General features: G+C 43.2%; 3 protein-coding genes across 3 annotated transcripts in view; 1 reads left to right on the forward strand and 2 right to left on the reverse strand.

Annotated features, from left to right (window-relative positions):
* The window catches only part of LOC119458264 (phospholipase DDHD2-like), a 46,993-nt gene extending 33,098 nt beyond the window's left edge, over positions 1-13,895 (reverse strand). Inside the window, exons 1-4 of the mRNA XM_049665621.1 lie at positions 13,808-13,895; positions 13,568-13,733; positions 11,899-12,189; positions 7,376-8,904 (exon numbers count right to left, since the gene is read on the reverse strand). Of these exons, the coding sequence (XP_049521578.1) occupies positions 7,376-8,904; positions 11,899-12,189; positions 13,568-13,706 (1,959 nt within the window). The 5' untranslated portion in view covers positions 13,707-13,733; positions 13,808-13,895. The remainder of the gene's footprint in view (positions 1-7,375; positions 8,905-11,898; positions 12,190-13,567; positions 13,734-13,807) is intronic.
* A 269-nt stretch (positions 13,896-14,164) lies between these two features.
* Positions 14,165-22,402, forward strand: LOC119458316 (dihydropteridine reductase). Its single transcript, XM_037720154.2, has 5 exons — positions 14,165-14,550; positions 14,953-15,142; positions 16,613-16,753; positions 18,803-18,995; positions 22,049-22,402. The coding sequence occupies exons 1-5, from the start codon at positions 14,464-14,466 to the stop codon at positions 22,143-22,145; spliced, it is 708 nt and encodes a 235-aa protein (XP_037576082.1). The 5' UTR covers positions 14,165-14,463; the 3' UTR covers positions 22,146-22,402.
* Positions 22,403-22,465: 63 nt separating this feature from the next.
* The window catches only part of LOC119458288 (protein SERAC1), a 29,397-nt gene continuing 27,823 nt past the window's right edge, over positions 22,466-24,039 (reverse strand). The window contains exon 13 of the mRNA XM_037720126.2: positions 22,466-23,576. Coding sequence (XP_037576054.1) covers positions 23,359-23,576 — 218 coding nt within the window. The 3' untranslated portion in view covers positions 22,466-23,358. The remainder of the gene's footprint in view (positions 23,577-24,039) is intronic.

Raw genomic sequence — 24,039 nt, forward strand, 5'->3', positions numbered from 1 at the left:
ACTTTAAATTTTGAAAAATACTCCAGTTGAAGCCAAACAAATACTACAATTTTGTGAAAAATATTAAAAATTATTTATGAAGATTGTGGACCATTTATTTTGTAAAAATCTGCACAGAAACCATTGACGATTATTGCCAATGAAAGCAACTTGCTATCTTAGGCAAATAGCTTTAAGATAGCTAGTCACTTTATTAATGGAATGGTGCACTTGACAACATACATTTGTTGCAGTGAGAATATTTAGGTAGCCTTCCTTGTTTCATTGTGCGATTATATAGAGAATACAGCCGTTAAGTAGCCCACCTGCGGCGCATATACAGGGTGACCGAAAAATACTGTAACGCACTTTGAATTTTATTTTACTTAATATTGTTTGCATTTTTAGCACCAACGTTATTCAATTTGTGTTCCTTGTACTTTTCTAAACTGCTATTTTTACTGTTCTCGCTGTCCCATGTTAAAAAAAAAAAAAAGGTCTCTGAAGAGTTGCGCCACACAATCGTTGCCCACCACAAGCAGGTTATGACGATTCCAGAGATCGCGAAGATGCTCAAATTGCAGCATGTCCAGTCCATCACGTCGTCAAACAGTTTCAGGAGACAAGGGGCGTCAAGGACCGGCAGCGAAATTGGAGGCCTCGAACGGCAAGAACCCGTATAGTCATGGTCGCCATGCATGAAATTGGCCGTCAGCAAGAAAATCAACAGGATCCACTGAGAAGCATGAAAAAACTCGCCCATGCAGCTACATGTGAAAGAGGATCTCAACCTCACGGTGCACAAACCAGCAAAAGGACAGCTGCTCACGGACCAAACGAAGGCCTCCAGGCTAGAAAATTGCCGCAGGATGAAGGAGGTGAGCCACGATGAAGCCCTGAACCCGATTCTGTTCACCGATGAGAAGATTTTCACCGTTGAACGGGTTTGGAATTCACAGAATCACCGAGAATTGTTGCCGAAGGGTTCTTTGTGAACCGTGAGAGTGGAAAAAAACCCATTTTCCCAGGAGCATCATGGTTTGGGGCGGAATTTCAGGCCTTGGGAAGACCAAGCTCGTTTTTATGCCGAGAGTGGTCAAACTCAATGCCGACATCTACCGCAAGCTGATCCTGGAGGGCGCCGTCATTTCCTGGGCTCAACGGAATGCAGAAAACACTGACTGGTGACTGCAGCAGGACTGGGCCCCTGCCCATGGAGCGAAGAAGACTCTTGAGGCGAACCTGCCTGGGAAGAAGTTTGGCCTTTGAATTCCCCCGATCTCAATCCAATGGACTTCACTGTTTGGGGGATCCTAGAGCAAAAAAGCGTGCTCTTTACGGCACAAATTTTGCTCAAACGTGCTTTGGAGAAGGCATGGGAGGAAACCCCTCCAGAAGACTTCACGGCTATTTTGACGAATTTCCGGAAGTGTATTCAAGGAGGACATTTTGAAACGAAAATTTGAGTTCTTCTACAGAATTGAATGGCTTTTCGTTCAGCGCAAGACGTGCCTGCATGATTGGAACTTACTAGAATGTTATCGCTGATTCTATATGTTGTGTACGCTTCCACAGAATTTTGTATAATCAAGACTGCAAGCGCGACATGTATTGTGTAGTAGTTTCTGGAAGGTATGCGGGCGCCAGTTATTACACTGGAACTTTCGCCAACTGATGTATTAAAGCCGATGTGCTTGACCTGCAGATCAGATTTTGACGATCGCCGACTGTGCTCGCTGCTATCGTTGTGCTTTGAGTGTCACTTGCTTTTGTGGGCACAAGTTTGCCCAATAAAAAGTTGGTTTCATCATTCACAGTTTTGGTGCTGTGTTCTTCGCCGTCGCTACTACATGACAATATTCCAGTCTAAAATTAATTAAATTCTAGGGTTTTATGTGCCAAAACCACTATTTCTGATTATGAGGAATGCCATAGTCAGAGACTCTAGATTAATTTTGACCAGCTGGGGTTCTTTTTTAATGTGCACCTAAATCTAAGTACATAAGCATTCTTGCATTTCGCCCCATCAAATTCGTGGCCTCGAGCTCAGCAGTGCAACGCCATAGCCACTAAGCTAACGCAGCAGGCTATATTCCAGGTTCCTGCATACTCTTGCTACTCTGCAAGATAATCTAGCTACCGATGCCTACTTCCTGACATCTTCAATAAGTTACACTTATGCATAAAAAATTAATGAGGACCTGCACACACAAAAACCCAATGCCCACTAGGTCTATGAAGCTTTACAGCCTTGATACCCATTCCAAAGCTACATTTCAGTCACAGTGGAAGAACCTCATAATTTTGACCATCTGGTGTTTGTTGACATGCACCCATATCTCAGTACATGGTGCTTTCAAATTCTACCCTACATCGGCTGAAATGCCTGGGAATTGAAGTGGAACTCTTGTGGAATGCCACAGCCACTGGGCCACTGCAGAAGTTGAAGTGTGTCACTGCATAAGTTGAACTGCGACAGCCCAAGGTTGCCAAATGATGTCATTATGCTCAAAATACTGATAGTAATATCTAAACATTTTTCATGCAACTTGCTTTTCACACATGAGCATTCTAAAGGCAATCCACAACAAAGCATTCCAGGTGCAATTAATTAATGCCAAGGACCACAGCACTACTGTTTGGAATAGCACCAGCAAGCAAGATCCACTGTTTAGCCCAGAAGCGAAAGGTTCAAAACAATTCGAAATAGATATGTCTAGATGGTTTTATATTAATTTAAATGTAACAACATCCAAGTAACACAACCGGAACCGAAAGGGCAACTGCATAAAAAGAACAGCACAGTTTGCTTTGTGAGCATTACCTGGGTGGACTTAGTTGCTATGTAAACAAATTACAAAATATATGACATTTTTGTACCTGCAGAAGAATCGTCAACTGGGCGAGTTCATAAGGTGTCACAATGAAAAAAAAAAAAAAAGGTGCACGAATGGTACAGTGACACCAGGTGCTTGCATTGCCGTTTCTTCTGTCTCTGTCCAGTTCGCACACCTTTTTAATGCGTGAGCATTAAGAGTGTCAAAAGTGGGAAAAAATGTATCTGTGTGAAGTGCGAGAAGCCAGTCACTTGGTAGAGGTAGAGAGGGGATGGGAGAGCCTATACTCTGTTTCAGTAGTTTCGTGCAGCACTGTGGAAGCTACAGGCTTCTTTGACCAATCAGGGGGGTGAACACATCTTAAAAGTACCCTTCCGCACCCCGTCGTCTGCTAGCGGCGAGCGCTGCAGCATCTACTAAGACTGGAACTGCGCAGTGAGATCAGCAGTTGTGATAACAGCGGTAGAAAATGTGTTCCATATTCGCTCTGATACAAAAAAAAAATGGCATGTGTGTTCAATATATTTCGAGACACAGAGGGAGGATTGCACAGACGGAGGAAGTGGAGGGTTCAGGAGCATTCGGCCAGTGTGTTGCATGGGATGGTACGTAATCTCGAGCCCTCTTTTAACACCTACTTGTACACGGCACGCTTGCTGACATTTGTAAGTGCAGCTGCTTTCTTAATTAGAATTTGTGCACGTTTACCGCACTCCTTCTGCAATATTCCAAGCTTGTTCAACGCCAACTTGTTAGTTTCTTTTGCGTAAAAGAGCAGCTTGGAACAATACGACACAAGCAAGTCTGTGGACGCCATTTTTTGTGAAGCACGAAGCACTAACCAGGAGGGAGTTCTCTGTGGTGTTGTGGCTGTGCCGACTGCACGTATGAATTTAGCCACTGTCAAATCAATTATTTGTTTCTGCTTTTTCAATGCAAATGAATGTCTGTATGGCAGCACCGCATAATCTTTTTTTGTTCTTTGCACGTTTACATTCGAAGAAGTGGAGAACTCTTATTTTCAGTATCATAGAGCCTCAATAAATATTTTATTAAAGAACGAAGCAAAATCACGCAATAAACTGCCTTACGAATTACAGAGAAGCTGCCAAGTAAACACCTGCTGACAAGACCACTTGTCAAGGTCGTGCAACAGGTTCCGAACTGCAGCACTACATCTTGCTGTGCAAGAATCTGCACTTGCAGGTCGTGTAGGCTTGGCTCTGCTGCATGGAACTACTGAAACAGAGTGTAGAAGACACACACACATTGCAACTGACGGTAGGTTTGCTCTGTACCACCGTCAGTTACACTTTGCGTCTCAAAATGGCAGGACGTGTGTCAAGTGAGCTCCTGAACAACAGTGTGAAATGTGGTGAATGCAGCTTATATCATAGATCCGGGACCTCAAAGAGGTGTGACGTAATTGCTAATGGCATTTCTCTTGCATTTACCGCTAAATCGCCATTGAATTTTTTCCATTATCATTCTCGCCCCTGCTCTTACAAATGTGGTATTAGGATCTCACACTTTGGCCACAAACTGTAAAGTTAGTTTGATTGACTGGATTTAACATCTCAAACGAGCACAAGTGCTTTGAGAGGAGATGCCATTGTGGAGGGCTTTAGATTAATTTTGAGTAAATTATGTGGCCCAAAAGCACGGCACACGAGTCTCCTTACATTTTGCCCCCATGAAATATGGTCGCCGCAGCCAGGAATCAAACCTAAGACCACATAATCAGCAGCCCAACAAATCAGACAAACAGGTGAGTATGGGAGGAGATGACTTTGCCAGCCACTTGGCAAAGGAAGATGATGACTTCGACATTGAAAACTAAAGGGGCAATGACGCCAAATTTTTGAGCTTAGACTATGCATTGAATGCTAAACTGCACATTTTTGACAGCGAGCTGGCAAAATTTGCGCAGATTCAGTATGGTAGAAAATTCGTACTATTGAAATTTCTTTTATAACGCAGTTGAACCAACGCGCTTGCAGCAACTAATTGCACTTGCAGCAACGGCTCCCTGGGAACAGAAGCTGATCTCAGAAGCCATGCTTTTATGAGCAACGGAAGTGACTGAACGAGCTGGAAATATGTCATGGTCGCCATGCATCATTTCATTTTTGCATGTGCATCTTGGATAGTTTTTGCAGGCGTTCTCTAGTTTGTGTTACTTTTATGATGCGAGTGAAAGAATTGTTGGCACAACTCAAAGGCAATGCCCTTCCTGCTCTGTTAGGTGCCAGAGTATGTGGAGCAAGACATTCAACGTGGTTACAAACTGTTTCGGAGCTGACGACACAACGGTAGCCTCACACCTTCCTGACATCACACAATCCATGCCAAAATGGCAGTTGCTGTCAGAGGAACTGGCTTAGAGGGAGCAATTTCAAATTGAAATTTTTAATTCAAATGTGTCCCGAGAGCCCAGCCCCTTTAATGTTGATTTCGTAAATTTCATGCTGCTCTTGATGCGCTTTTACACACATTAATTGGCTGTCAGATAGCACTGGGCCTTTCTTCAGGACGAGGTCCTACCCATACAATTGGAAGGTGTAACTAGAACTTGAAATGTTTACCAACACTAAGTAGTTGAGACCAGCAATACCCTTTATGTAAAAAATTGCTGAACATTGTGCAGCTTAAGTGAGAATACATAGCAAAATGTACAGTTATATCACATGAAAATTGTATCGACGCCTGATAGGTCAAACTCCATGCTTGCCATGAAGGGAGAAAAAGAAAATTTGCCTTTCACCATGATATGCATGTCTATTGGACGGTGTGAAACGCACAGGTCCATAATAGCCAATCAATGAACATCAGTTAGCATCACTACCAGCAGAGTAAGCTGAGAAAAAAAATTTCATAAAACGATTATATTGAATTATGTGATACTTTCTGACACTTTCTTGCGAGTATGATATCGTTACGATGCAGACAGTTCTGAACAATATGAACAGTTCTGATTGCACACGATTACTTCACATGAATATGTAATTTTAAGTGGTGCAAGCAAACTACAAGGTCATCTAATGCCAACCCATGTATGTGATAAACACATAATTCACCAGTTTGATATCTCTGACTACAAAGTTGCCCCCCCCCCCCCCCCAAGAGTTTTTCTTTATTTTTCAGATTACACAGCTTTTAAAGGGGCCCTGAACCACCCCTTGGGCTTGGTGAAATAACATAGTCAGCAGGCAGCATAAGCTGCTGTGAACATCTCAGCAGTTTTGCTGTCGTATGCGGTGGGTGGAGCTCGCAAGCGGAACGCAAAGTCACCTTTCTCTCAAATGCTCTCTTTTCAAGAAAAGCCATGATCCTCACTCTTTTCTGTGTGCTTTCTTTCATAATAAAGCACATTCCAATACGCGGTTGCTATTGGTCGCTGTGGTCGGCTACACCGCGGCCGCCGCGGGGTGCCGCCACGAGTCCACTGGCTCAGCGCACTGCGGCTCGCTGAGGACAACCGCACTTGGCTTCCACTTAGGAAGCCAAGTGCACCAAAAGCACCGTAGGCACCAAAATCGGAAGTCATGGCGTCTACGTTAACACCCAAAATGAAGCTTGAACTGCACGCCACGTGGACATTCCGAAGGCGAAGTGATGTGGCCCCGCCCCACTCCGCCATAGCCTTCGCAGTGCAAGGCATTGAAGAAGGAACGGGAGCACAGGCGGAGCCCGTGTTTGATTGCCAATAACCCCGCTAAAGTTCTGCTGAACGCATTGAAGTACTTTTTGCGGCAAAGTATTTCTGAAATAGCCTATTTTCACTTCAAATGCCTTTCTCCACTTCGATAAAAAGTGGTTCAGGGCCCCTTTAAAGGACTACTCGCCAGGCCTCATTGGAAACTACGGTTACACAATGGAAGTTGTAAAGCACGTTGCTCTACCACAATAATTTTTAATTGTTTAGCAATAATGTATACAGAAGCAAATTAAATGTTACGAGGCCGTGGTGTGAGGACGAAAGCTGCCCTCCCTGCAGCAGTGGCACTCTTTCATTGCCTCAATCAGTGTCCACGAGCAACATTTCTCTCTGCAGTCTCCCTATATCGGAGCCAAAAGCCACATGACCTTTATGTCACCACTCTGCCTCTTTTTTTTCCCCTGCCTTTTTTTCTTTGTTCTTGTGGGGCGTATTTTCCAAATGTGGCTTTGTACACTCTGTGTGTCACGGAAATTCCCCCTAGTTGTTTCCATTGCTGCTGGCTACTTGTATGCTGCAGGTGGTATGTGTGCAACGTAAAAGCAACAGCCTGTGCCATCATCACTGCTGGCAGGCAGCGTGGGTCCTCTAAGAATAAAAGAGTGCAGGCTCTTGTTTGAATTTTCAGTTGTTTTCATGGCGCACATAAGAGTAATATTCAGACATGACCATCACCACGTGGCTAATTCACTGCACCTGTCTCCTTGCTGTGCCCAAACCTGGTGTAGGGCCCTTTAAAATGCTCACGCGCACCGGTGGTTATGCAATGCTTAAAGTTCGCCTGTAGAGCTAGCACTACTGCACTTTCTGTACTTTGCAAGTGTGCGTGCAGGAAACTTACCAGGGTTTCTATGTCAATCTTTTCCTCATGAATCTTGGAGATGTAGTCACCAAGCATGAGTTCTTGAAACACAGATTCTACGGAGACATCCTTGTCAGCATTTTGCAGAAGCTCTGATGCCTCTTCAGAAGCATGAGTCGATGTGGGTGGTGGTGTTAGCTCATCCTTTGGAGAGTCAACAAAGACATCTGTAGAGTTTGACTGGGAGCTGGTGTCACCCTGATGGGACAAAATGTCATACAGAATGAGTGATCCGAGGCTGTGGCCTGCTAGTGCAACAGTGCCTTTGAAACTAGGGTTGCGTTCCATGAACTTGCTGTGTAACCTGTTAATCTCTGAGCCCACAGTATCAACGATGGTTTGACAGTACACGGGGCTAGTGTAGAAAAGGATGTCAAGAAGTGTGTCGTTAGTGAAATGACGCAGCTTCGGGATGCTCCTGAGAGTGATGTGCTTAAGGGCACTATCAATGCCTGTAGCATCGCTGTGCAATGTTGAGTGCCACGAGACTGGCAGGAACTCAATGCGCCCAATATTACCCTCCTGGGAGGGTACACTAAAGTGGCTCTTGATGAGCCCAAGAGATATGTGCCGAATGTCATCAAGGCACTCTTCAACTGAGCGAAAGCGAAAATCACACACAGAACCCACGCCATGCACTACAAAGACCAGGTGATCGATCTGGCTGGGCTCGCCTTCCTCAATGGTTTCAACATCTTCAATGCCTCTCTTGACGACCCGAGGCCGTGTCTGACCCTCACTAACATTGCCCCACTCGTCTGGGTGGCTTGAAGGCAGGAAGTGCACCATTACGCTAGAATTGTGCATGACCACTGTCTGGTTTCCAGGCAGTTCCAGTTTTTGGTGCCAACTTCCTGTGGCCATAGCCTTTCGATAATGGTCTTCTAAAGTGAAGGCCACATGTTCTTCGTAGGGCACAAAGCGGTTCTGGCCTTCCAGCTTGTAGAACCAGGTGCAACGTCGCACTTGACTGGGTGTTTCATCCCAGTACACTGGACGGCGTAGCCGAGCACCGACATCCACATCATACCTTCCACCGTCGGTAGTCACCACAACATCACTGCCAAAAGCCAACCTTGCAGATGCTTCCTCCAGGTTGGTTGAGTCCAACAGGGAGAAAGGTATCCAAACAATTTTGTTCTCGATCTCCTTGTTGTAAAACCAGTGAGGCCTCACAGGAACATACGTAGCACCTGGTGGAGAGACAGGGAGCTGGGCATGGTCAGGCACATATGAGTGCAGTGGTTGCTCAAAGGAAGCAGGAGTAGTGGCACTGAACGAAGGGCCATGTGAGAAAGTACCAGTCTGGGACGATGGAGCGTAGAAGTTCTGTGGAGGTGGACCATTCTGGCCAGGTCCCTGATCTGAAAGTGCCTCTTGAGACTGGCCAATTGGCGGGGTTGCACCAATGCCTGGTCCTGATGGGATTGCGTTAGAGGAGTGGGCTGTCTGGCGCAGGAAAGAAGCATGGGTCAAGGGGCTCTGACGGTGGAAGTTCATGGGTGGACCTGCAAGTCATAGTCAATTGTGAGAACAATCCACACTCAAGAACATGCACTGCACAAGTAACAGTTCGCACCTTTCCAAAAAAAGGCATCAAGAGCTTAGAAGTGCGTTTTTTTTTTTTTTTTTTTCATGAGACAAATAAATTCTCGAGTTTTATGTGCCAAAACCATGTTATGATTATGAGGCAAGCTGTAGTGGGGGACTCAAGAATAATTTTGACCACCTGGGGTTCTTTAATGTGCACCCAATGCACAGTACATTAGTGTATTGCATTTCGCCCCCATCGCATTTAGTGAGACTAAAAGCAGCACCAAAAATTATATCATCATGCGATTAGGCTGCAAATGAATCGAGACGGGCTATCTATGTTTTCTGAAGTACCTGTACTTTCCTCGAGCAAGCAACTTATTCATTGTACTTATTTGTACTGCTCACATATTTAGACTTATTTCTTTTGCAGCACTTAAAGGACACTAAAGAGGAATATTAGGCTAAGCTTAATTGTAAATTACACTTCTGGAATACTAGAAATGGCAGCATTACTATAGGCGAGTATTGTTAGTCCAAAAATAACAAAAACTGAAAAACAGGCTGGACGTTCCTGCGTTAGCTCCCCATGATGTAGTTGGAATGGGATAGCACATGCCCTGGATTACTAAGCAATAGTCATTGATAAACAAAGATTACATTGCATTCCAAAGGACCAAAGACTCAAACTAGTGAGCTTTGAAAATGTTTTCTGAACAAATATCCAAAACATGCAAAAATACCTTGAAATTTGCCATGCCATGCTAACGTACCACTGCTGCTATTTAGGCACAAAATTCAAGAAGAAAAGTTTGGTCTTAATTTTCGCTGCTAATAAATATTATTTTTCCGCTAAATCGATACACATCCAGTCTTGCAAAAATGCTTCAACAGGCTAAGCTAACTCAGCGTTGCCCTTCAGTGTCACTTGTAGCAAATATGTGCACAAAATTCACCATAACAATGACAAAAGCACCGACTTACATAGCAGTTACCAATGTTTTAGCATAAATAAAAAGATTGTTTGCCACAAAGAACAAAACATGGTAGTCTTACACTATACAATATCATATCATACTTGCAGCATAATGACAAAATAGGTGTAGCAAAAAATTATCCAGATGCTATTCATTCAGACATTCTGATAAAAGCGCCCATAATGTTGTATAACATAATAAACTTTGACGTGTCCCTTCAATAAATTTGACATTCGCAATGAGAATGGCTGTAGTTTCAAACTGATATATATATATATTTTTTCATCTTATGATTCCATTGCCACAAACAATATGAATTCATATCACCTAAGTATTTTGGCTGTATAAACGTACACTCGCCAACTGAAGAACACAAAAACAACAGATTGACGTTTCGGCGCCCAGTACGGGTGCCTTGTTCACAATGAATGAATGCATGGTGATCTTTATTATATATGCGTCGGTAGACGTAAGGCACTTGCGTACAACTCAGGGAGGGGGCCCCGTGTCCGCTTTATTGTGCTAGTCGTAGATTGTATGCAAAATGATTCGAGAAGCAATCGGGATGATAATTTCTTCTCTCTTTCGATGATGAAAGCCGAATGCCAGTTAATACTGTGACCAGTCTTCTCATGATGCTCTGCTAGGGCGCTGGAAACCGTGTGTCCTTTGGCTACATCATTGCGGTGCTGCTGTAACCTTCTTTAAAGTTTCCCGTCTCGCCTACGTAGCACGCCTGGCAGTCCTGGCAAGGAATTTTGTAGATGACGCCTGCTTGAAAATGAAGCCTGCTTGAAAATGTGACAGTTGAACATTTTTGTTCTTGTGACAAGGCACCCGTACTGGGCGCCGAAACGTCAATCTGTTGTTTTTGTGTTTTTCAGTTGGCGAGTGTACGTTTATACAGCCATGTTCTTTCCTCGCCAGACGAGTTTTCGTCAAACCCTAGACTTCACCTATGTATTTTATGCCAATTATAAATTTATGCCTTGGGCCGGTATTTTGTAGCGATGCCTTTCCGGTGCTGATGCCTTTTCGCGCTTATCGCGCTTTGTCAGTGGTCAGAGCGACGGTCCGCTCGCGTTATCAACGGGATCAGCCGGCCATAAGCGAATATAGAATAGTATAGAATAAGTCATAAGGCATCGCTACAAAATACCGGCCCTGGTCTTGCAAATATGCCTCAAGGACGAGCATAGTAGTGGGAGTAAGCTTTTGCTATCAAACACCTATGTGTAACGAGTATGCAATCAGTGGCAGGAAAAAGACCTGCAGAGGCTTCTTGCAATCTCTAGCAGCTCTGGCACTACGTTGTTTGTATACCCAACATCTGAATTAGAGAACCAGGTAAAATATGATCTAACCCTTGATTTAACTGTCTGAACAATTAGGGATACTGCAATGAAAACATTTTCCACATTAATTGCATACACTAACACTTTATGTAACTACGCAATATTATAGGTCTTATTTGTTCAATACAGGTTTATTTATTTATTTACAATACCTACAGCTCCCAACGGGAATTATTGTAGGGGGGAGTACAGAAAAACGGGAATCAGATCCGTCATCAAGACAGGTCAATCAAGACAGGTCAACATTAACGAAAAAATATTAATTCCTAATGTACATCAAATTAATAAAATTGGGCACATACAAACTTGAACACAAGCAATATGTATGAATTATAACAATAACATTTCAAGACACTACAAGATATATTTTTTTCTGTGCATAATATTAGCATTCATGGCACCTGGTTCCATTCAGATAAAGCCTGCTTGAAAATGTGACAGTTGAAAATTTTTTGTTCTTGCAGCACAGGATGTTGGCCCTTCTAGCTAATTGTGATTTCAAGTAAACACTAGGACTCATTCAAACATTTTTTTTTTTTTTGGAGGGGGGGGGGGGGGAGGGAGGGATGATTTGCTTTATTGAAGAGACATACAATGCAGAAGGGTGGACTTTTTGTATAGACATCTGCCAACTCACCCATAGGAGGAGGTGCAAGAGCAGGGCTTGTTTGATCTTGCAGCGGCTGTGATGCCTGGAAGGCTGCCTCAGGCACAGCTGAAAGATTCTCTGTAGGAGCCACTGATGCCCCAGCAAACTGTGCCAGTGGTGGTGCCTGCATCTGGACTGGCGGTGGTCGCAGGGGCTGCTGCAGCTGGGAGAATGGTCCTGATGGCAAAGACTCGGCCAGGCTGGCCTTTTCAGGTCCAGTGGGAAACTGCTGTGCTTTATTTGGCTCCTGACCCAGGAAAGTATCTGCGTCTGCACAATCTGCAAGAAGAAAGTGACATAACTCAGCAGGTTCGCGCTGGCACCTTTAGCCCAAGATAGACCCAGTTCAACAAAAGGGACAGGAACAAGGCTGTTGTCAATCTTGTCTGGCATAATGTTTAGTCTGCACAGTAGAAATGATGTGTGCAACTCACTTGTAAAACGGTGCCCATCACACATCTTTACTTTCTTAACACATCTGCACATTTGTAATGCAAACAGAAACAGCAGGAGAGTAGTAACATATCACACCTACAGCTATGCCACTTGTACAAGTTTGGCCTGAACAGCAGATTGAGCCAAGCTGCAACAGCTGCATTAAAGAAATGCAATGTGGTGTTCAGCTAGCTTTGGTCTTGGGGGATGGGGCTTTATGCTTGCAAAAACATGGCCTTTACAGGGGGAACATGAACTGTCAATGGCAAGGAGCATTTGCAGTGTTGTTTTACAAAAACAGTTGGCAACAAATTTGGAGCATACTGCACAAGCATGAAAGCCTATTTGATAACCATGCAGACAGCATCAAGATTGTGCATCTAATTTTTCCCCCATAAGCAGTAACTTTCCACAAATTGATAAGCATGGTATTATGCATCTATTAATTATGCAGGCAAAATGCACCAAACTAAAATGTGTGTGTAGTACTTCATAGCCTGATGGCACTACAGAAATGTGAAATAAACAGATTACGTGGATCAACCACTTCAATTCCAAAAGCTACAACGTTTTTTGACATCAAGAACCTTATTCGGGCGAACAGTGTTTCCATAGATCTAAGGACAATTGCTAACACCTAGAATGTACTGTTGTGTTAGTTGGTTTGACATAGTGCCATTTTTTTTCAGCACAAAGGCTGTATGTACTGTTGTCTCGCCTTTGCGTTGAAAAATAGCGCTGCGAAAGCAAAACTGAAACTGTTCTACTGACACACTCTAGCACTGACAAAAAGATAAGCGACATTGTCAAAACATATGCGGATTAATGTTTATCTAAGCGGCATGCAATTCAAGCACACTATGCCCGAAGAACTCATTTTGGCTTATACAATACTATAATCACATTGAAGTGTTACGAAACAAAATAACCAACATGGTCGTTTTCATCACAATGCTGATCTCTTTTCTGCAAGCGAAGATTGAGGGAAAACTTGCATCAAGCCAAATTGATAGAGCGGCACGTATTTGTCACATTTTATGCAAAGTGGCACGCTGTCTTCGCACTCGAGTTGGTATGCAGTATGTCACAACGCTGTCCAATGAGTAGATGTCATCGCGTAACATTGAAAAAGTAGAATTACAAGTTGTTTCTGCAACAGCTGCGAGAGACAACAGCCTTAGAACGTCATAGGTTCATTTCAGCCTAACATATAGGAGCTGACCTTCAGTTCCAGGTTCCATTTGAGTCACTGGCATGAGAATGTTTCCACTGGGCACGTCATTCCACGAGAAGCTTGAGTTCGGCGGCTGTAGTAACAGTGAAGTCAGTTTCTTTGAATCGTTTCTTCCTAGGCCAGCCATCTGGACAAGTTTATGCAAAACATCGATCTAGGAGGAAAATAAAAAGAGGAAAACGTCGGTCACTGCAAATGGATGTCGCTAGCTATCACAAGAAATTGTACCGTGACAACCAAACACAGGATACGCTGCTACAGCAGCCGAGATTCCCTGTGCATCGTGTACACCTCTCTTTTCTTTCTGCTTTACTTGACAATGTGGCCAAACGACAAAACACCTACAGCGCCAAATTCCTGTCTGGATTTCTCTTTTTTGTACGTCATTAAGCATAATTATATGCTCGTTTTTCATCGACTAAAATATTTATGGAATGCAATTATGGCTTTTTTTACAAGTTTGTCACCTCCCGATTTTTTTTTTTTTTTTTTGTTACGATGTTTGGGCTTAGCCGGCTGAGCCTTATTCCACGATTTTTTTTTTCTTGTCATAATTGCCATGACAACGAAATCGGCTGTCTTTCCATCTTCAGTCATTCCAAAGTGGCGTTTTTTTGAGCATTCAGATGAGTGTATCCGCCCGAAGTGGCCCGAAGTAGCCATTTATTGTTACTGCGGGTGTAATGTAACAGTGTAATTTGCGGACAGATAGCAGGACGCAGGACACACAGCTGGGGTCGCAACGATCGCCGCAATCGCCGTAATCGCTGACCGCCGAGTCGCCGTTAGTCGCTCTAAGTGATCCCTCGGGCTCTGAGAGTGTGTAGACACGTCCTTCCCCGTCTTGTCCTCTGAGTAATTAGCTCGACATTCCTCAAGAAACGATGGCAACGGCAGGTCGAGTGGTTGTCTACGGAGGAAAAGGAGCGCTTGGAAGCGCGATTGTCTCTTTTTTTAGGCAGAAACAGTGGGTGAGCAGTGCATGTTCGAATGCAACTATTCGCAGATTCTTTCGGCGGTTGATCTTATCAGCGCCGACGTCTAGACATTTCAAGGTCTTATACTCATATCGCCTTGTGGAGAGATTATGTTTCCTTTTTTGGCGACTTCACAACAAATTTAAATTTAATTGGCTGATTTAGAGCCCACTTTGTAAAAGTTTCTGCACGCACGCAACAGGTGCTTTCGAAGCAGACGGTGCGAGTAAGAAAACTTTAGTATATTTACATGAGACTTGTAGTTTTAATGTGGTATGTATTTTTCAGCGAGCTTTCCACACTCTAGACCCGGCTTGCTTTCATTCCTTTTCAACATGTATGTTTTTGATGTGAAATTATAATTATCGTTTCAACTTCTTAATGCGTTCTGTGCAGTGGGTTGCGTCCGTCGATCACTTTCCGAACGAAGAAGCTGACGCAAATGTGGTCGTCCAATCTTGTGACGCGTGGGCAAACCAACATGAGCTGGTGCTCCAGGGAGTCGCCAAAGTGCTGCAGGATGTCAAGATCGATGCTCTCATTTGCGTAGCCGGCGGGTGGGCTGGTGGAAACGCAGCTTCTGCTGGCAAGTTGCGCTGTTGAAATTTTTCGTTTGACATCGTCATGATCGATTTGGCTGTAGCTGTTCAACGATGAAACTTGAGAAAAGAAGAATAAGGGAAAAAAAAAAAAAAAGCTAGTTGAGGCTCATATGTTTAGGAGGCTTTCGATGAGCACTAAAGCGCCATGGAATGTAGATAATTTTTGGACACATGGTCAGACTTGCATTTGACATGGACTGTGGCCACGTTGGCACACCGATTAACTATTCCCTTTAAAAATGATTCTCAAGCGACTGCAATAACTAGTGCAATGGCATTTCAGCATGCTGACCACTGCAAGTTAACTCCAAACTTTTTTCTCCTTTTTTTTTCTTTTTTTTTTTAGAATACTTTGTCAAAATTAACTGCATCCCATAAAGGTCTGCTCTTCTGGCCGAGATTATGGAGCAGCTATTCTGAGTTGGGATTGATTATATGTAACAATTCTATTCCAATGCAATTCCTTGTTGCACTTCGTCAGTGGTCCAAGCGGTGTTCTCCCTATGTCATCACCAGGATTGGCTAGTGGATTATAAGAAAGCCTTGCATCATACAGACAGCCTGATATTGCTGAGGTGTTGGGTTATCGATTGCCTCAAATCTGCACGAGTTTGTCATGCAAAGAATTTCCATGAAGCTGTGAAGCTTTGAATCATTTCATTACTATGCCGTAACTCTAAGGAATAGTTACCCTTGGGATTCGTTCTCCCGATTTTCACTACAGGAATAGTTAACTTCTTTCATTGTGATTTCAGATTGAAAGCCTTAAACGAGACTTTTACTTTTTATTTAATATGCAAGTACCGGAAAAGTCGGTGCCCAGTGAGAGCAAATGGTTGTTGAGATTCGAACAATTGCAAATAAATAGTTCTCATTATATTTGCACCATTCACCCTTGCAGATTGTCTGGCAACTTTTGATATTTTATTGTGAATATAAAGTAGCGAAGAAAATTGCCACTGCCTGTAAAAGCAGGGTGTGCTGCCACTAGAGGAGAAAGACCCTCTGTGGTGGCTCAGTGGCGGTGACGTTCTGCTGCCGAGCAAGAATGAGGTTGCGAGTTCAATTCCAGGCCACAGAGGCTGCGATCTGATGGGGGCAGAACGCAAAAACGCTAATGTGTCCATCATTGGGTGCACATTAAAGAACCAAGGTCGTTGAAATTAATCTGGACCTCTTCACTACGATGTACATCACAGTCCCTGTGTTTTTTTGGGAGTGTTGAAACCCCATGAGTCACTCAAAGAAGAGGGTTTGTTGGTGCATGGTTCAAGCTTGCACTGCCAGTACAATTGACAAATTCGTTTACCGCAAAGGTATTGGATTAGTGCAAAAGGAAATGTCAGGAATTTAGAATGGGGCAGCTGAGTGAAGGCCATGCAGTTTTCAGAATCTTATCATTGCTCAAATGTCCTACTTGCATTGCCACTGAAGCTGCCTTCTTTAAAACACAGATTATGTGAAGAACTGCGATTCTCTTTGGAAGTCCAGTGTTTGGACGTCGGTGATTGCCTCCAGCCTTGCATCAAAGCACTTGAAGGATGGTGGTCTGCTTGCACTGACTGGAGCCAAGGCTGCTCTTGAACCTACACCTGGTTTGTAGCGACATTTTGTTTAGTTTTGTCTTTACATGTTAATATACATGATTTTATGAGAAAGTTATTTCTCCTTACAAGTTCTCTGCTAATCTTCATTTATTAATACAGTGCTACAGATCTGATTTTATCGATGAGGAAAGGGGAAAAGATGTTTTGGCATCTTTTCAAAGCATTGTCACAAATATTTTTATAACATTCGAGTACAAAAGATAAGGGAGAAAAATTTAGTGTGTAATGTGGATCTAACACTGCATTACTTTGTAAATCATGCCACCAAAATGAAATTAGGCAGCTTTATCACGCTTCACATTAGTGTTTAATTCGTCAGCTGCCACGAGGTTTAATTTGCATATGGTATGGTGAGGTAAGGTTTCTCAGTGGCTAAAAGGTGTTTTGCTGTCCGATTTGGAAGGGGGGGAACATACAGCATTCCTGTTTGAAATGCACAATCACCTTCATATTTATATGAAAAGCTTAATACAGAATTTATAGCTGAGCATGAGCAAAAATTGCATTTTATGAAATTCTGAAACAAATTGTTTTTTTTTTTTGTTTTTTTCACATTGATCTCAGCATTGTGTACTGAATTAGTTTTAGCCAATTGAGGACCTTTTGGAAACCTCTAATGATAGTGTGAAGGTTGTCAACATTCTTAATTTTAAAAATTTCAAATCAGCCTCGTAATGTACTTCTTGCCTAGACTGTAAAGCTAGGAAAAATGACATTCATAAAAGGTCATGAATAACAAAGCATCATATTTCTACATGGCCAAGAAAGTGTTTTCTTGCTCATGCAGTTGAGTACTAACTTACAAATTCTCATTGTGAAATTTCCCCATAGATATGATATTAACGCTTTTCTTACTGGGCCAGAAGTCAATTTGATCGACATCTTTACGACACGTTGTGAAACATTGCCGCCAAAAATTTTCCATGAGCAATACCACGCACCATATTAAATGAAGACTGCCCTTAACTTTTGGTCAGATTTGGCAATTTTCGGCACAATTGGTAGCCTTGAAAAATAACACTTTGGCAGGTATCATCGAAACTAGACTCCAGTGCTTCTAGTACTCCCTAAATCAAACAACGCAATATTTGCTGTTTGGTCAGCTCGGCTACGTAATTTTTAAATGACAGCAGCAGTGTAGACAAAGGAGCTTCTGGTCAGGTAGGTTGTTTCATTTTCCGCTTCAGCATCTAAGCTGCTGAACGATTCCTCAAACATGGGTGCATGCTCAGAAGTGCACATTGTTTTGATTATTGTGTTTGACTAATATCAAAAGCAACCTAATTTTTTTCCCACAATGTGTTGCTGTTATTCATTAGCATTTCAATGGCTTATATACAACTTGGAAACGTTGCTCATCGTGTGGTGTTTTCACTCGCACGAGAGTATGCAGACAGACCTTCCGTAGAAGCTCAACTAGCAGTCTGATCTCTTACTTTTCGCCACCTGTGCAAATGCCCTTATTCATTTACTGTACAATACTAAACTGATTGAGAAATTTTCCGTTTACATTTGTGCTATATGACCTTCTATATTGTATATTATTTGTGATATGCATTAATTATACTATATTGTATATATTGTGATTAGATTAGTTATGAGAATTTTGTATTCCCTTCTTATGTAATGCTCTGAAAGGGGCCTTTGGGATAAATAAATGAAATACTGCACAAAGCACATGAAGGCTGCAGCATAAGTTAAAGGTGCATGACTTGGCCAGCTTGCTTAGAGAGAGCTTATACAGTTTTTTTATTGGCGTGTATGAATGCGTGCACTTGAAACTCTCTGGTGCTCTGTTGCCAAGTACGGGGTTGTAGGTTCACTTCCCAGTCAGGCAGCTGGGGGCAGTGAACAAAAATGCTCCTGTGCTTCATGTCTTCATATCTTGGTGCACACTAAAAGAACCTCAGGCTTGCCGCCTGAATCCAGAGCTCTCCCCTAAAGCACCTGTCATACTACAGGTGTATATTTTTGATGTAGAGGCTCCTCAATTATCAAAAGGCTTGAATGAGCTTCTGACATCATTTCCTTTCCCAGGCATGATTGGTTACGGCATGGCAAAGGCAGCTGTGCACCACCTTGTGCAGAGCCTCGCCGGTAACAAGAGTGGGCTGCCACAAGGGGCAACTGTAGTGGCCATACTCCCTGTGACCCTGGACACTCCGATGAACCGAAAATTCATGCCCAAGGCCGACTTTTCCTCTTGGACTCCCCTAAACTTTGTGGCTGAGTAAGTGTCTGAACATCGTAGCATCAGAACAAGTTAATAAACTTGCAATAACAAATGAATAAAATGCTCAGACTTTTCAAGAAAGGTCAGTGGCATTTTGGTAAACTACCGTACTTGCACAAATATATTGCGAGCGGGGAGCTTCTGATACCTTAGGGGGAAATTATATGTATTACTTTTGTAATGTGAACTAATGACTCGCAATGCAGCTGCATCAGTGGGCATAGCATAGCATGATGCGCGATGTGTCCGTGTGCCGGGGCATACATGGTTGCTCAACGCTATAGTGTATTCTGCCGCTGGATTTAATATCTCCAGATAAACTGTGACTGTAGCTGGACTCAGTCGTGCCATCACCCTCATTCTTTCGAAAACTTGTGCCTCCTGCCATGAAGATTAGCTTTTTCATTTGGTGGCTAAGCCTGCTGCACTTTAAATTGTGAAATCGCTTTAAAAATAAACAAAAATCTTTATTTTGGAGCAAGATTCCCAATTTAATGTGAGGTGCTTTTTCAGACTGGTACTAGTTCTTATTCTCAGAGCCATTATATTGGTGAGAGAATAATAAACTTTGATTAGGTGATCAGACAGCCAAATCCGGGTCCTGCCTTTTCATTTTTTCACAAGCTAACAAATGTACTGAGCCAATGAGATGGATTGCCTGAATTATGTGAGCACATTCTACATTAAGACAGGCAGAGGCAGGAGAGAATTTGCACATAGGTATTTCTGAGATTGGCAGAAGTATGCTTTAAGGGCTTCACTCAGAGCACCTTATGTTAACAGGGACTTGTCCTTCTGAAACGAATTCTAGAAATCTTTGCGGTGCATGGTTCATGAAACATTTAAGCCTCGTGTACTTCTCACAATATAATTCAAGCAGACATTTTTTGGCACGTAAAACCCCAGAAAGAAGAACAAGCAGACATTTCTCAAGGAACTCATCTTTTGTAACTGTGGCATTCAGGTGGATGCCAACTTTCCTGTCATATAATAAATGAACTCATACGCAATCTTCCAAATTGCATTGGAGTTCCTTTAAATAAAGAATGCATTCTCATGGTAGCATTTGGGGCAGTGAAAAAACTCCACTAGATGGGAATTCATTCTCTATAATGCCCAACGTAAATTTTTTGCTTTGCTGAGTTCGATGCCTCAAATTTCTAATTCAGGCCCAGGAAACTTAATGTGTTACTTGTGGACAGTTCGGTAAACCCATTACTAACTAATTACTAAACTAATTTTTACTCAAATAACATTCTTTTATTTTTCTTTGAAGTACACTCATGGCTAGGAAATGCAGGTGAACAAGTTCCAATTTTTCTTGATATGAAACTGTGTATGGGCTGGTTACTTTTAGGTTCAACTGCATCACTGAATCTGCTTTTGCGCGTGCACAGATTTGCTGACAAAAGGTGCAACCGGTGTGTAGCCTCTGAATGTTGCTTTCTGTTGCTAATACAAGTGCGAATGTTTGCTGATTGTGATGTTTTTTGTGTGTCACTGATCTCGGGGACGTGCGGGTGTTATGAGAGATGGAGAGGGAAGACGCATGGCGACACAGCAAACAGATTTTATTTACACGCGAACTCCAAAACCAAAAAGCCTCAAACCGAAAATCAAGCTACACACTGAACTAAAAGACAATGAATAAATAAATGCCAACAAATGTACAACCTAATGAACACACTAAAATACACACTAAACGTGTCCTTAACTACGCCTACACTAATTCTGGGCGTTTCCCACGCGAACGTCTGGCAACTCTGGCCTACTGCGAGAATGTATCGTCCTTACTCAGTTCGCCCTCGTCGCTCGTATTCTCCCGTCGAGAATCTCGTTGGGCCCTTCTTGAAGTCGTTGCTTTTCGCCAACTGTCGCATAGTCGTGGCTGCCTTGCAGTCGGTATGTTCACCCGCTCATCTTCGGAGCCTGTTTGACCCGGTCGCTGTTGCTGACGTGGCCGGGAGAGGTGACGGGTTAGGCCTAGCGACGTGCTCGGCCGCCGCTTCCGTCCAGCTTCTTTCCCGAGTGCCGACGTGGCGTTCCGGGGATCATCGCACGTGCCGGTCTGCCGTAGAAGGGGGAGCCTCTCTGGGGTGTCTGGTCTTGCCGTGAGGAGCTGCAGCTCGTCCAGGAGCCTCGCCCGAACTTGCCGAGGTCGACGGCCACACCGTGGACGGCCAACGTCACGGACTCGGCCAGACCCCCAAGTCTCCCGTCGCCAGTGCAGAGCTGGCGATGCGACCTTCCTGGCCCGGAGCCACGTCGATAATGTTCATACAACGCCGTTCATCCCTCGATCACGCCTCGGGTCACGCGCCTCGCGCGCTCGCGCTGTTCAGAACGCTCCGCTCACATCGTCCTTGTCTTCCTTTATGGCGCCGCCGGCGTCTTACTCATGACACTGATGCATTTAAAAGGCCCCCATCACCAGGCCACATTGCAAGTTTTGGTTATACACAGGAAGTTGTAGGGTGCAGTCTAGGGGCGTTTTACCGCAATCATTTTTAAAATTGGTACATTATGAGAGGAGATAAGAGACATTGATATGCTGTGTTGCTATGCTGCCAGGAGGAAAGCTTCACTGCCAATGTATGCCCTCTCTCCTTTTGCCTCGACTAGCATCCACAAGCAAAATTTCTCCCTTGTGTTCCGGAGCCTAGGGACCGGGTCACGTTTGTCATGAGCCCAGCCTCTTTTTTTTTTTTTTTCTTCCTCATTTTTCTGCATGGCTATAATTCTGCCACTGGGATGATTTATTGAGATCATGTGCTATAAACGGTGACGTTGCAGACGGTGCATCTTATGGCTGGAGGCGGGGCTCCCTCGAAAGGAAGGGCACACAGACTTCTGTTTGAAATTTTAGCTGTTTTTGCGCCGTGGAGCCATTTGGTACTTGCAGACACGATTTCCAATTGTGGTCTACACACCCCACTTGTCTTTTTGCTATGCCCAAACCTGGTGAGGGGCCCTTTAAACCCTCTTGCAGAAGTAGCTATGGAAATATTTTTGAGCTGATACATTGAAGTAATACACATTTTTCTACACAGGTTGTTCTTCAAATGGACCACTGGTCAGGAGAGACCAGTCAACGGAAGCCTCATGAAGTTGGTAACTGAAGGGGGCAAAACCAACGTTTCTGCCTAATTCAGCCATTTGTGCCAATAGCCCAACAATGGCACCTGATATTAATGAAATCTCAAGCTCTCAGCTGAAGCAAGATGTTCTCTATGCATTTCAATTATGTGAACCATGTTCTTTGATGTATGCTTATCACATGCAGAAGAGCAGTTGTCTACTTATGTCTGTTACTACAGCATGTGCAAAAAATAAATGTTAAAGGGTTTTTTTCACTACCTAGTCTGTACCATGTAAGTATAAAAAATAAAATGCACAAAAATGGACCATGCATGCCGTGATCATATTAAACAAATAGTCCCACATGCAGATTAACCACCAACCACTGATTCTGCTTTGCGAAACACAGGACATTTTTATTCATAAATTCCATTCTTCACTCAAAAAATTTGTGATTACCTTTGTTAGTGATGCTCTAGGCTTCTCACCATTATGAACAGATACATATTGTTACTAAACTACATGGAATGAAAGATGAATTGTGGGGTCAGTATAAGTGGCACATCTACATAGCGTACACTGCTTCATCTAGCCATGCATTGCATTGTTTCAAAAAACAAAACACGGGCACATTAAAAATGGCACAGTTTTCAACAATGAAGTCAAATGCACGACTCACAGCTGCACAAAAAGCACCTGAGCATCCACCACTAGCAACTTTACCGCATGAGCAGAAGTGAACGCAGACTAATAAATATTGTAAACTTCACATTCCAAACAAGATAACTTGCCCACACTGCTACACTTAGCATACTACATGGACCAAGTTTCAAACTCTTAAATACCTAAGACTACAACATGATAAAAAGACGTCAGTCTTTACACACAGTTTGTTTTCCTCTCTAGAAGTGTAACAGTGCACGATAGATAAAACAGCTCAAAATGTCTGCTTCAGTCTGCTGCCTCAGTAAATAGGGAAAGAGTGATGAAGATCACATTAATTAGAAGTTGTGGAGGAAGACTGCTTTTTAACATATTTATATATACTGTACACATGCAAGAGTAATCTCCCTCAATCACAACAAGATTCTCTGCGGAAATCCTAAAACTGTCCTTGCAAGGGCACCATTCAGCATCTTCCAACTAAAGCATCATTCTCAAAATAAAGTTCCAGCTGACGCAGTCCAGCCAGGGTTAGGTTTTGTGCACATGCAAGAGTAATCTCCTCCAATTACACCAAAATGCACTGTGGCAATCCTCACAAGAGGCACCATTCGGTGTCTTAGAACTGGAACACGCCTGTCTCAAAATACAGTTCCAGCTGACGCAGTCTAGTTAGGGTTGGGTTGTGTGCAGCCCAGTAGGCATCCTGGCTGATGGAGGCAAACGCATGGTCTAAGAAGTCCAACAGCAGCTGGTAGCTGAATGATGACCATCGATGTGGCTTGCAGATATCTAAGTGACTAGTGTCCACAACAAAAAAGTCTCCAAATCCAGGGTCTGAAATAAAAGCGATGTAACAAAAATACTTATCAGTTCAATGGAGCACAATTTGTGTGCCTAAGCCAAGTGCTGTTATGTGTTTTTCTCCTTTAAAAAATTTGTGCTAACTGCAGAAAACCCTTCAAAATTTACTTTGCATAATGGTGTAGTGCCAGCCATCCCTAGATATGGCTGAAGTTGTGTAAACTAACATGGCGAAGAATACAGCACAGCATGTGCTTCCTAATTTGATGCGAAGAATACAGCACAGCATGTGCTCCCTAATTCGATAAGATTAGTGACAAATTATTGCACTGCTTAAACTAGTTAACCAGAGCGAAGTTGGCAACTTACAAGACAAATGCTTTTGGAATTGCATGCATAATTAAACTACTGCATTTCATTTTTTAAAACTGATACGGTTGCTAGCTAGATGTGAATATTTATAGAACAAATTTGTGGCTGAAAGTGGTCCCTTGGC

The sequence above is a fragment of the Dermacentor silvarum genome, chromosome 1 (genome assembly GCF_013339745.2).
Source record: "Dermacentor silvarum isolate Dsil-2018 chromosome 1, BIME_Dsil_1.4, whole genome shotgun sequence".
Classification (NCBI taxonomy): Eukaryota; Metazoa; Arthropoda; class Arachnida; order Ixodida; family Ixodidae; genus Dermacentor; species Dermacentor silvarum.